Below are 12540 nucleotides of genomic sequence, written 5' to 3'. Positions count from 1 at the left end.
GTGGTGCAGTGGTTAATGAATCTGACTAGGAACCATGAGGTTGCGGGTTCGGTCCCTGCCCTTGCTCAGTGGGTTGACGATCCGGCATTGTCGTGAGCTGTGGTGTAGGTTGCAGACGCGGCTTGGATCCAGCGTTGCTGTGGCTCTGGCATAGGCCAGTGGCTACAGCTCCGATTAGACCCCTAGCCTGGGAATCTCCATATGCGTGGGAGCGGCCCAAGAAATAGCAAAAAAAAAAAAGACAAAAAAAAAAATAAATAAATAAGCACTTAACCTCTGAACAGCATCGGATCCGAGCGGTCTGAACCCACACACTCACGCAAGCGATCGTTAACCACTGACAGGCAGGATGAAGAACTCATGTTTAGTCGATTCGTTACCGCTGCCACGACCTCTGAACGTTTCTCATGGTAATTTTAGAAAGTTTTTTTTAGAACCCTAAGTGTGTAAAGGTACGTTTATCAGACATTCTGGTGTTTCTCCAGTTTCATTTGTTGAAGTCGAATTCATGTTCATGCTTTAATTTACCTATTTATTTTGTCTTTTTAGGGCTGCACCCACGGCATATGGAGGTTCCCGAGCTACGGGTCGAATCAGAGCTGCAGCTGCCAGCCTTATACCACAGCCACAGCCGTTCCTGTGACCTATACCACAGCTCACGGCAATGCCGGATCATTAACCCACTGAGCGAGGCCAGGGATGGAACCTGCGTCCTCATGGATACTAGTCAGATTTGTTTCCACTGTGCCACGGCAGGAACTCCTCATGCTTTAATTTGAGCAGTTCTTTTAAGTTCCATTTTTACAGCTGACGTGTCCCCATTCCTCTCCCCGTCTCCCTTCTATGTATCTTTGCAGGAAACATCTGGGTGAGGTCCGTGTGATGTGAGCAATGCTTACTTCTGAGAGGTGGGATCAGAGTGGTTTTCCAGCTTTCTTCTTAGTCTCTGTCGATATTGTTTGACTTTCTTTAATGATGAGCATGAAAATGATAAAGTCATTATTTAAAAAAAAAAAAAAAAGGGCAAAAAGTCAAGACATTTTAACAGAGCAAACAGGATATCACGGCTAAGTGCCTGGCTTTCACTGGCAGCGTCAGGCCTTAGCCCAGGGCGAGTTCCTGCCTCCAGCCCACCTCCTTGCCTGCTCCCAACCCCAGAGGCGCCTGGCTGGTTTCACCACTCGCCCTCGCACCGGACTTTTGCAGCTGGGGAGCCGTGAACTCTGGGATGGATCCGAGCGGCAAGCAGGTCCGGAGGTCGGGTGTGTGATCAAAACCTGATCCGAGATGAAACTAGCTTGTGGGTCCCCGCAGGTGTTAACTAGAAAAGACTCTCGGCTGCCTGGGGATGGGTCTGGGCTCGGCCTTGCCTGTATTTTCCTTCGGTTCCGAGCAAAGTATGAATGGCGGTGTTATTTATTCATCATCCGGTTTCTCGGGTTTGTTTTCATGGTTCTTGTTTTATTTTGAGTTCACAAATATCAGAACTTTGTTAGGAAGGCCTTCCAGAAATAAAGCTGGCTATTCACGGCCTGGCTGCTGGCAAATGCCTTTCCTCCGGTGCCGCCGAGGGAAGCTGTTTACCTTTGGAAGAGTCAACAGAAGCTCGGGTTCACAGCTCCGCCACCAGAAGAAGGGCCGCCTCAGTTTAGTGGGTGGAGGAGCAGCCGGCCCTGCTGGTGGAGGCCCCGCTGCTGGAGGAGCAAAGCTGGTCTTTCTGTGTGAGATGCAACGAACATTCTTGGACCACTCTCAAAGTAAATTAAAGAGGTAATCCGGCGTTTCTGCTACCTAGAAGTACACTTAAATCTTTTCTTTCTCTACAAAAATTGGAATTTTCTATAGAATGGGAATAATGCAGCCACAGTGACGATTTCACTGGGTGGTGGCCAACAGACGAGACCAGATAATTCGGTAACAGCCAGGTCCCCTCCCACGTACTGCGCAGACGCGATGCGTCTTTCCAGGGACCCGAGGGCTGGCGTGGGGGTGCCGTCACTCAGCGGTGGCGGCGGCGGCGGTTCAGCCCGTCTAAGTAACGGATTGGAAACCCGCCTCTTCCTACCCAACCGTCATCCTGCCACCTCCTTGGCTCTTTTCAATGACGTGGCTCCTGAAAGCACCGCTTTCTTACTTTGAGCCTTAGGAAGGAAAAACAGAGTGTGGCTCAAAGTAAATCTTTTCCTGCAGAAGGGCCCGAGTGAGTCAGAGGTCCCCTTCGTGTAAGGGGTGCCGCGCCGGGCGCAGGTGTGTGACGGGGTGCCCCCCTGACCTCCCTGTGCTCTCGTTTCCACAACCCCTCATCATCCAGGTGTGGTCGTTAAGAGGATTCAGTGCACTCGGGGGAACGTGGAATAGCGCCTGGCAGAGAGTACGTACCCGGCGAGTGCGTGCCATCATTCGTGGTGGTTGATATTTACTTACACATGGAAGTGGCACACCTGCCTATGGACAGCAAAAGCGAAACCAAAAAAAAAAAGCCACAGGAACAAATTAGGAAGCTACCGCCAGGCCTGTGGCAGGCCACTCGGGACCATCACTAAGGCCTCTCTTGGAGGGGTGGAGGGGAGCAGAGCACCCGGAAAGAGTTCCGGTTCCTCATCTTTTTACTTTCTCCCCAGAGGAGAGCTCCTTCTCATCGGGCCTGACGCCCCGCTTATGGCTGCTCAGGCACCCAGGTGCTCCATGGACGGGTGGTCACAGGGCCTTCCGCACGACTCAGCAGAGCCCAGGAGGCCCGGTCAGGGTGCCTGGGGGCTCCGCAAAGGCTTTGGTGACAATTAGCCCTGGGACGCGTAGGGCTGTGATGAAGCTGGAGCTGAGAGAGCTGCCCTGAACCTTCCTGGGTGGGGGTGGGCGTCGGGAAGCACAGGCTGGACCTTCCCGTCAGTCCCTCTGTTCCGCAGCCCAGCGTTTGAGCCCCGCCAAAGTCAGGGCTGGGGGAATCTCATCCCACTCCTGTGCTTGAGCTCCGAGTCCACCTCAGCGCCTCACCCATCCTCGTGCCCTGCGGGGGACCAGCTGAATGCCACTCTCTGAAGGCTTCTACCCACCCCGCCCCGTGCCCCATCCTCCGCTCCGGCTGGGCTCCCTCCGGCGGCTCTCTCTCCTGTGCTGGCGTTGAGTTGCAGCTCATGCTTTCGCTGTCAAGTGGAGAATCCTTCCTCGTATCCATCTGGTGTTTTCAGACATTCACGTTCAAGACACAGACGTGTCTCCTTGTTTGGTGATGCTAAAGAAACACGCACACTGAGTTTTGTCTGGTCATAAATTAAAAGCCTGGTGCCACTGGCTCCTTTTTCCTTGCTTCAGGATCTCCCGATTAACCCCCACAACCAATGTCTTTGCTGTTCCTCATCATGTCCAGTCCTTCCCAGGAACCGGTGGCACCTGCAGGTGGCCTTAGCATCTTCGCCCGCCTTCCGTCAGCCAGGCAAGCTGGGACGCCCAGCACTGAGCACTCAGCACCACACTCAGGCTGAAAGGGCGCCAGTGCTCCATGCATCCCTGTACTCCGTGCATGCCCTGTGCCCCGTGCATGCCCTGTGCCCCAAGCCAGCCTCCCCTCCTCCGGCTCTTCATTCAGACATTAATGCTAGGCCTCTCCAGGTGCTCGGCGTGGACCCTGTGGTAAAATATCAGTGTCCGGTAGCTACAGGAAGGATCTAGAGCATTTCTGTGTCGGGGCAGTTATAATGTCCTCTTTCTGAGCACAATTCATGAACAAAGATGAACGGCTGTGGCCCGGAGATCTGTGGCATCAACACATGCGGGAGGAAGTGCCATCTTTTTTTTTTTTTTTTTTTTTACACCTCCTATCCCATCGTCAAGCTTAGCCCCCCCAGCCACAACGCCGCGCGCCCCCACACCATGCCTATCTTAACCCTGAGCAAGCCTGCCTCATTTCTTCGTTTGTTACCTTGCCACACTCGGTCCTCCCTCTCGTTGAGCCAAGGGCCAATCTTCTTGCCTTGCTTAGGATCCGGCGTGTTCAGCTGACTGGGAGGCCGGGCTCGGTAGGAAAGGCCGGCCCGCAGGAGCTGTATCCCAGTAGGAGGCAGGAGCCCCAGCCCAGGGGCAGAGGGGCGGGGGGGGGCTGGCGACCGGACCCAAAGCAGAGGCGGAGGCGCGTGGCCTGTGGGGTGAAATACCAGCGGTGCGGAGGGGTGGAGCGGCCTCTGCGAGGCGGGCCCGGTGGGCCCGGGCTGCGCTCTGGAAAGCGGGCCCTGCCCCTCCTGGGTCCCCGTGAGCACGAGGGAGTGGCGCCTGTGGATGGAGAAACAGAGGGCCCGGCTGCCCCTCCTGGCCGGTCTCTGCTGCTTAGAGAGCGGCCCGGTTTCCCGGGTGTAAATGAGATCATCGCTGGCGAGGGGCTGCAGGAAAAGGCCACCCTTTATTATGTGCTTGCTGGGCCTGCGCTCTGCTCCGTGCTTCATAGGGAACCTGTTCTTTTTTTTTTTTTGTGTTTTTGCTTTTCTAGGGCCTCTCCCGAGGCATATGGAGGTTCCCAAGCTAGGGGTCGAATCAGAGCTGTAGCCTCCCGCCTACGCCAGAGCCACAGCAACGCAGGATCCAAGCCGCGTCTGTGACCTACACCACAGCAACGCCAGATCTTCACCCGCTGAGTGAGGCCAGGGATCAAACCTGCAACCTCATGGTTCCTAGTTGGATTCATTAACCACTGCGCCACAATGGGAACTCCGGCAACCTGGTCTTTAATCCTCCCAACGTCCCTTTGCAGTAGGTGCTATAACTCACATTACAGGTGAGGACATTAAAGTCTGAGAGGAGTTAAATCATCTGCCCACAACTGCTCAGGCAGTTGGTGGTAAGAATTAGGATTGGAGCCTAACACTAAGAAGGGCCTGTGCTTATTACCTGAACCACTGTGACTTTTTTTTTTTTGGATTTTATAGGGCCACGCCTGTGGCACATGGATGTTCCATATGGCTAGGACGTGTCATCGGGACTAAAGCTGCCGGTGTACACCACAGCTATGGCAACGCCGAGTACTTAACCTGCTGAGCAAGGCCAGGGATCAAACCCGCATCTTCGTGGATACTAGCCAGGTTTGTTACCGCTGAGCCATGAGGGGAAGTCCTTGACCACTGCGCCTTTAAACAGCTTTTAAATAATAATTGATAGTGTCATGTCCAGAAAGTTAGAATGAAGAACAAAAAGGAGCTCCCTGATGTTCCAGAGCATGTGGGCAATGCCCTTGACCTTGGATTCCAGTCTGTAAAGAAAGATTACGTCATCCTCTGCCTGCCCGCCCCGCATTGTGTCGTCAGGGGGAGACTCGGAGGCCCGGCTCTGAGAGCCTTAGGTGATCAGAGATGCTTAATCATTAATGAGCAGTGAGTTTCCCCATCCCTCCTCCAGACTTAAGTCCTGACACTGGGGGACCTAAGTCCACCAACAGCCAGTTTGGGGGCTTTTCTTTTTTTTTTTTTTTTTGTCTTTTTGCCATTTCTTGGGCCGCTCCCATGGCATATGAGGTTCCCAGGCTAGGGGTTGAATCGGAGCTGTAGCTGCTGGCCTACACCAGAGCCACAGTGACGCGGGATCCGAGCCACCTCTGTGACCTACACCACAGCTCACAGCAACACCGGATCTCAACCCACTGAGCAAGGCCAGGGACCGAACCCGAGACCTCATGGTTCCTAGTCGGATCATTGACCACTGAGCCACGACAGGAACTCCCCAGTTTGGGGTTTTAAAGCAAATTGTCAGAAACCAAGCGCTCCTGTGGAATATCATTAAGGCACTTCGGCAAGGACCTCATCTGGCTCAGAATATCCCCTCTGAGGGAGGCAAGCAGGGAGCCCCGTGGGGGAGGGGGTACCCAGCTTTTCATCTTTGAGAACCAAATATTTGCCTCTCGTGGGCCGTGGGGAGGAGGGAGTTAAGAAGGAGGATTCTGTCATTGTGTGACTCACACCCCGCACTCCTCCTACCCCCACCACGTTCCCTCTGCCTCACACCCCGATTCAGACCTGCTCATGGGGGGCTGGATCCCTGCAATGGGCTCCACACGGGTTTCTTTACAATGGTTGTGAATGGGTGTATCAAAGGATTAGTTTTATACCATGAGATTTAAAAAAAAAAACCTTTCATCCTTTAAGCCAAAAGGAAAGGCAAAACCCAAGCAGGTAGCATTCCAGTGTATTTTCCCAGGGAAGGCATACATTCTTTGTTAGAAACTGCAGTGCAAGTAGCAGTTTAAGGATTTCAAGGGAAATATAAGACATAGGTGGTTTTGAAATTATAGAGTTAGAAGGTGTTTTGAAAAAATGACCCAAGAAATCTCACATGATACACACAACCACTCGTCCTCTTAGAGTTAGTAATCTCATTTCTGGAAATTTATCCTTAAAAATTATCCCAAATCAGGAAATTAAGATTTTAATTGCATCGTTATTTATAACAGCAAAATATTTGAAGTAGTCTAAACATGCCCTAGCTACACATGTGCACACACACACTCCTGATAAACATGTATTTATTAAAAATTAGAATTATAGGAGTTCCCATTGTGTCTCAGCGGTTAACGAACCCGACTAGTAACCATGCGGGTTCGATCCCTGGCCTCGCTGCTCAGTGGGTTGAGGATCTGGCATTGTTGTGAGCTATGGTGTAGGTCGCAGTCGAGGCTTGGATCCCGAATTGCTGTGGCTGTGGTGTAGGCTGGCAGCTACAGCTCCAATTCGACCCTTAGCCCGGGAACCTCCATGTGTCGTGGTTAGGGCCCTAAAAAGACCAAAAAAAAAAAAAAGTAGAATTAGAAAAAATAGAGAGCAACATGAAATGCTTATTATTTCCTATTTAAAGGAAAATAACTCATATATAGCAATGACACTGCACCATTTAAGTTGTATATCTGTTCATTCCTAGAATTTCTATTCTGTGTTCTACTCTGCTTCATTTTTCATACAAGCTGTTTTTTTTTTTTTTTTTTTTTTTTTTTTGGCTTTTTAGGGCCTACCTACAGCATATGGAGGCTCCCAGGCTAGGGGTCACATTGGAGCTACAGCTGCCGACCTACACCACAGCCACAACAACATGGGATCCAAGCCACATCTGTGACCTATACCACAGCTTGTGACAACGCCGGATCTTTAACCCGCTGAGCAAGGCCAGGGATCAAACTCTCATCCTCTTGGATACTAGTCGGGTTTGTAACGCGCTGAGCCACGACGGGAACTCCCACTGTTCATTCCTCGTAGTCACTGTTTCTTCCCATCTTATTTATTTATTTCTAATTAAAGTATAGTTAATTTACAGGGCTGTGCAACTTCTCCTGTGTAGCAGAGTGACCCAGTCATACATATATATGTACATTCTTTTGCTCATACTGTCTTCCAGCATGTTCTATCCAAGGGATTGTGTATAGTTCTATACAGCAGGACCTCATTGCTTATCCTTTTTTATGGCTGCATCTGTGGCGTATAGAAGTTCTCAGGCCAGGGGTGGAATTGGAGCTGCAGCTGCAGGCCTACACCACAACCACAGCAACACTGGATCTGAGCCCAACTGCAACCTACACCGCAGCTTGCAGCAACACAGATCCTTAACCCACTGAGTGAGGCCAGGGATCGAACCCGCATCCTCATGGAGACTACGTTGGGTTCTTAACCACTGAGCCACAATGGGAGCTCATTTATCCATTCTAAATGTAGTAGTTTGCATCTACCAACACCAAACTCCCCATCCATCCCACTCCTCCTTGGCAACCACAGTCTGTTCTCCATGTCTGTGAGTCTGTTTCTGCTTTGTACGTAAGTTCATTTGTGCCGTATTTTAGATTCCACATGTAAGTGATATCATATGGTATTTGTCTCTCTTGCTGACTTACTTCACTTAGCATAAGATCTAGTTGCATCTGTGTTGCTGCAAATGCCATTATTTTGTTCTTTTAGTGGCTGAGTAGTATTCCATTGTGTATATGTACCACATCTTCTTAAATCCGTTCGTCTGTCAGTGGACATTTCGGTTGTTTCCATGTCTTGGCTAACGTGAGCAGTGCTGCGGTGCCTGGGGGTGCATGTGTCTTTTTGAAACATAATTTTGTCTGGATATGTGCCCAGCAGTGGGATGGCCGGATCATATGGTCGTTCTGCAGTTTCCTGAGGAACCTGCATACTGCCTTCCACGGTGGTTGTACCAATTCGCTTTCCCACCAAGAGTGCAGGAGGGCTCCCTTTTCTCCACACCCTCTCCAGCCTCTGTCGTTTATAGACTCTGATGACGGCCATTCTGACCAGTTCCTTTACACCTTCCACATACGTCCTTGAAGGCTTTGTTTGAGACTGTTTTCAGGGTACAGTTCCTCCTGTTTGATGTGCTGTTCATGTCCTTGAGCCATCTGTAAATTTTTCCTGTGGCCCCTTCTCCGTCTTCTTCAAGGGCTGTTGTCTGGGCTTCCACCTTCCTTCACTTGGAGGGATGTGGATTTGCTTTGCCTCCACGCAGACCTCGTAATTGCGGTTTTTCCGGGACATTTCTTTACCAGTTTCCTGGGATGGCCGGTTGAGTTTGAGGGTAGAGTCTGAATTTGTGCAGACAGCTCATTTTCCTGGGCGTTGTTTCTTCCCCTCATGGGGTTAAATCCCTAGCCCTCACCCCTGAGGCTTTTATTGAGCCTGTGGGTTCAGCTCTTGCCACTACCTAGGGTCCCGCTTTGTTTCTAGCACCTAAACCTCCTGTCCCGCCCTTAAACCCTGCTGTGCCTTAAATTAGTTTATGCTTTACTCATCATTTCCATGTTTGTAAAGAGGTGTTCAACCCATATTGGCCAGAAATACTTACTTATCTTTTCCACATACTACAATCACGTGACAGCACATGTGCATATACTCCAGAGCCTGGAAGCGACTTTGAAAATGACGTGACTTGTTATGGGTGTAGATAGTGGTTTATAGTAACTCTTTTCCTCTATGTTGATACTACTCTGTATTGGCCTTATATTGTCCTTGAAGAGTAAGACTCATCATCTTTTTAACGATTGTCTTTTGTTTCAGAATGCCTACACTGCAACTGCCATTAATGGGACAGATTTTTGTACATCAGCACAAGATGCTCTCAAACTCTTCTCCAAGAATTCAAGTCACTTTACATCTGTTAACTGCTTTGGAGACTTCATCATTTTCCTTGGAAAGGTGAGATGTCTTCCCTAAAACAATAAAGGAACTTGGGATCCAAAAATGAAGCCACCTGACAAGACTCTGAAAGAGGACGGCTGTTTCCTGATTGCTTCTGGCAGATGTCTCGTCCTCTCATTTAAATCCTCAGTCCTATAAAGTATCCTTATTTCGCGGATGAGGAAACAAAGGTTTAATAACTTGTCCAGGAGCCCACAACAGGCAGAGCCATGATTCAAAGCCTGGTCTTATCTTAGCTGTGCTCCATTCTTTCTTCCATTCTGAACCCCACTTTCTCATATCTTCTAGGGGTTGTTTGTCATAAACATATACGAAATAGTACTGACACCTGATGGAATGTCTACGTTATTTAAGGGCATTAAATCCATAAAGACAGCATTGTTCATGCCCAGTGGAGCCAGTTACATTTCTGCTGTCTTTTTCCAAGGAGTTGTATGAAATCTTATGAAAACCTCATTTTTCATTCTATGAACTAAATAGAACATGCCTCCTTTCTGGGTTGTAGGGAAGCGACCGGAAATATTAGTCAAAGAGGTGCTCCAGCCCTCACTTGACCCTGCCTCAAGCTGAGTTTCTTTACACTCTGCTAGTGTGTGTGTCTCGTGGGGTTGTCACCCACTGGGTTTGCCTGGTCCTGCTTCGACTTGTCTGCCCTTCCAATTCTTGGCCACAGACATCCTGACCCTCCCTCTACCCCTTGCCTCTTCCAGCCATTCCTCCACGTAGGACTTGCGTGCTGGGGACTTCGTGGTGCCCCAAAGTGAACAAGATCTCAGCTCCAGTTGTGGCCTGGCCATTGCCAAAGATAGGGACTCTTAGCTCCTCATTTAGCATTTTGTGCTTCTGTGGCATTTGATGTATGTCCCTGGTGCATTACTATCAGAGCTAGCTGTCAGTAACAAGTTAGAACAGGCTTGGATTTCACGGGTGTGTGCTAATTGCACGTGTATTTTAGGGCTCAGCTGGGCCCGAGACTTTTCCTGTGACAGAAACTCTAGAAGAACCATCTGATTCCGCCTCTCAAGGCAGCCTAAATAACCTAAGTCGTGGCTGTATTTAAACCCGTAATGTTGCCTGCGTGAGCTCCGTAGGATTGTGGATCATGTATTTTCTAATAACTACTTGCAGAAATTTTTGGAATGAGGTTTCATTTTTATAACACACTTGTTTTATTTTAGGCAGCAATTCCTTTTCCTCTGTTTCCCAAGAGGAACAGAGTTGCTAACGAGCTTCTAATGAACATGCAACACCCAGGGCTGGCTGGCTGCCTTTTGAGTGAAGTAGCAGGCAGACCTTCATGTCCATTGTCATGGATACTGTGGTGCAATGGACGCTCCAGATGGGCTCCATTGTGTCTATTAAAGAATTAGGTACCTCCTGGCTGGTAATCATATTCCTGGAAGTATAATAATTACTATAGCCAAAGACTATTATCCTATTATCTCCCTAGACCAGCACTGGAAAACCCACCCACTTTAATCCCCTGGGTGAAAGTAATCAATATTAAACTACAGTGTCTCCACTCAATGGATTGTTGCACTGTTGTTTTTAAAAATGGCCTTTATTAAAAAAAATCTTTAAGGAGTTCCCATCGTGGCTCAGTGGTTAATGGATCCGACTAGGAACCGCGAGGTTATGGGTTCATCCCTGGCCTCGCTCAGTGAGTTGGGGATCTGGTGTTGCCGTGAGCTGTGGTGTAGGTCACAGATGCGGCTCAGATCCCGTGTTGCTGTGGCTCTGGGTAGGCCAGAGGCTACAGTTCCGATTTGACCCCTAGCCTGGGAACCTCCCTATGCCGCGGGAGTGGCCCAAGAAATGGCAAAAAATAAAAAAATTATAAAAAATTTTTAAATGACGATTCTAGTGTTCAGCAGGGAAAAAAAAAAGACCAAGATTTTTATGAGGTATCATTACACCTACGTAAATACAAAAATTAGGCACAGTTAAAATGAGAATGTATATACGCTTCCCATCCTCCAAATTAACTGGGCTTTCTTTTGGTATCATAGCTTTTCATTTTTTTCCTTCCTATTTCATTTTACCAAATTTCTGCCAAGAGTGCTCCATGAGGCACATGCACACTCACACCGATGCGTGTATGTGTGCCTTTTACTGCAAAGAACTATTGCTCATTACCGACAAAATCGTTTCTAAAATAACCCAACCAACCGACTGATGATTTGCAACCACCTCTTGTTTTGAACAGGTCTTGGTGGTGTGTTTCACTGTTTTCGGAGGCCTGATGGCATTTAACTACAACCGTGTGCTCCAGGTGTGGGCAATCCCACTGCTTTTGGTTGCTTTTTTTGCCTACTTAGTAGCCCATAGTTTTTTATCTGTGTTTGAAACTGTGCTGGATGCACTTTTCCTGTGTTTTGCTGCGGACCTGGAAACAAACGATGGATCAGCGGAAAAGCCCTACTTTATGGACCAAGAGTTTTTGGTAAGTAAACATTTCATTTCCTGTTTCAACCTCCATCTTCACAGCCGCCACTGTGGAAGGCTCACAGCAGGAGGAGGCTCGCACCCAGCCCTGGAGGGCTCGGGGAGCGTCTGCCCCCTGCCCCACATGTCCTGAGGGTGAGGCATGGGTTGCATTTCCTAAAGGTGAGATCCCGTCTCCCTGAGGGAAACCTTCTCCCTGCAGAGACATGAAGCTCAACAGTTAACACTAACCCAGCGACCCGAGGTAGACGCGGTTCTGGCCCTTTGACCGTGTGGAGATTTCACAGTTGCTCTTTTTCTAAGACATTTTTGCATCCCGAGCATCATTTTAGGGAACACCTACCTGATCACCTCCTGTGCCCGTATGGACAGCACTGCGATTCTTCGGCCCTTTGTTAACCAGGGCACAACAGTGCTGAGCCGCACCTGCTGTCTGGAAATAGCAGGCAGCTGTTTCCAGCAGCTTTGGCAACACAGTTGTTGCTCGTTTGCCTTATCCTTTGCAGACAGGGATATTTTAACAGCTGAACGACGTCTCTCATCTCTTTCCATGGTCTGGGTCAAATGCCATTTTAACAATTTTCTCTCATTCTACTGCCACAGAACCTAGGAATTAAAGCCTTTTTGCCTTTAAACAGAGCATGCAAAGCACCCCTTGGTCCAGCCAGGCACTGAAGTTTAACAAGCATTTCTATAGTTTTATAATTAAATGTATCCCCATTCTTCCCCACATAAAACATAAAAATACCAAAGAAAATATTTCTGACGGCGGTAGGAAGTTAAACTAGGTCTTCTTTCCCCGATTCACACTATTCTGATTTTTAATTTACAAACTCACTTTGAGTTCCCGTCGTGGCTCAATGGTTAACGAATCCAACTAGGAACCATGAGGTTGCGGGTTCGATCTCTGACCTTGCTCAGTGGGTTAAGGATC

General features: G+C 49.1%; 1 protein-coding gene across 1 annotated transcript in view; it reads left to right on the top strand.

Annotated features, from left to right (window-relative positions):
* The window catches only part of SLC44A3 (solute carrier family 44 member 3), a 93726-nt gene that overhangs the window by 78713 nt on the left and 2473 nt on the right, over positions 1–12540 (top strand). The window contains exons 13-14 of the mRNA XM_021090183.1: positions 9021–9158; positions 11368–11604. Coding sequence (XP_020945842.1) covers positions 9021–9158; positions 11368–11604 — 375 coding nt within the window. The remainder of the gene's footprint in view (positions 1–9020; positions 9159–11367; positions 11605–12540) is intronic.

The sequence above is a fragment of the Sus scrofa genome, chromosome 4 (genome assembly GCF_000003025.6).
Source record: "Sus scrofa isolate TJ Tabasco breed Duroc chromosome 4, Sscrofa11.1, whole genome shotgun sequence".
Lineage (NCBI taxonomy): Eukaryota > Metazoa > Chordata > Mammalia > Artiodactyla > Suidae > Sus > Sus scrofa.
Note: the sequence above shows the minus strand (reverse complement) of the source record. Positions and strands in the feature narration are given on the sequence as shown.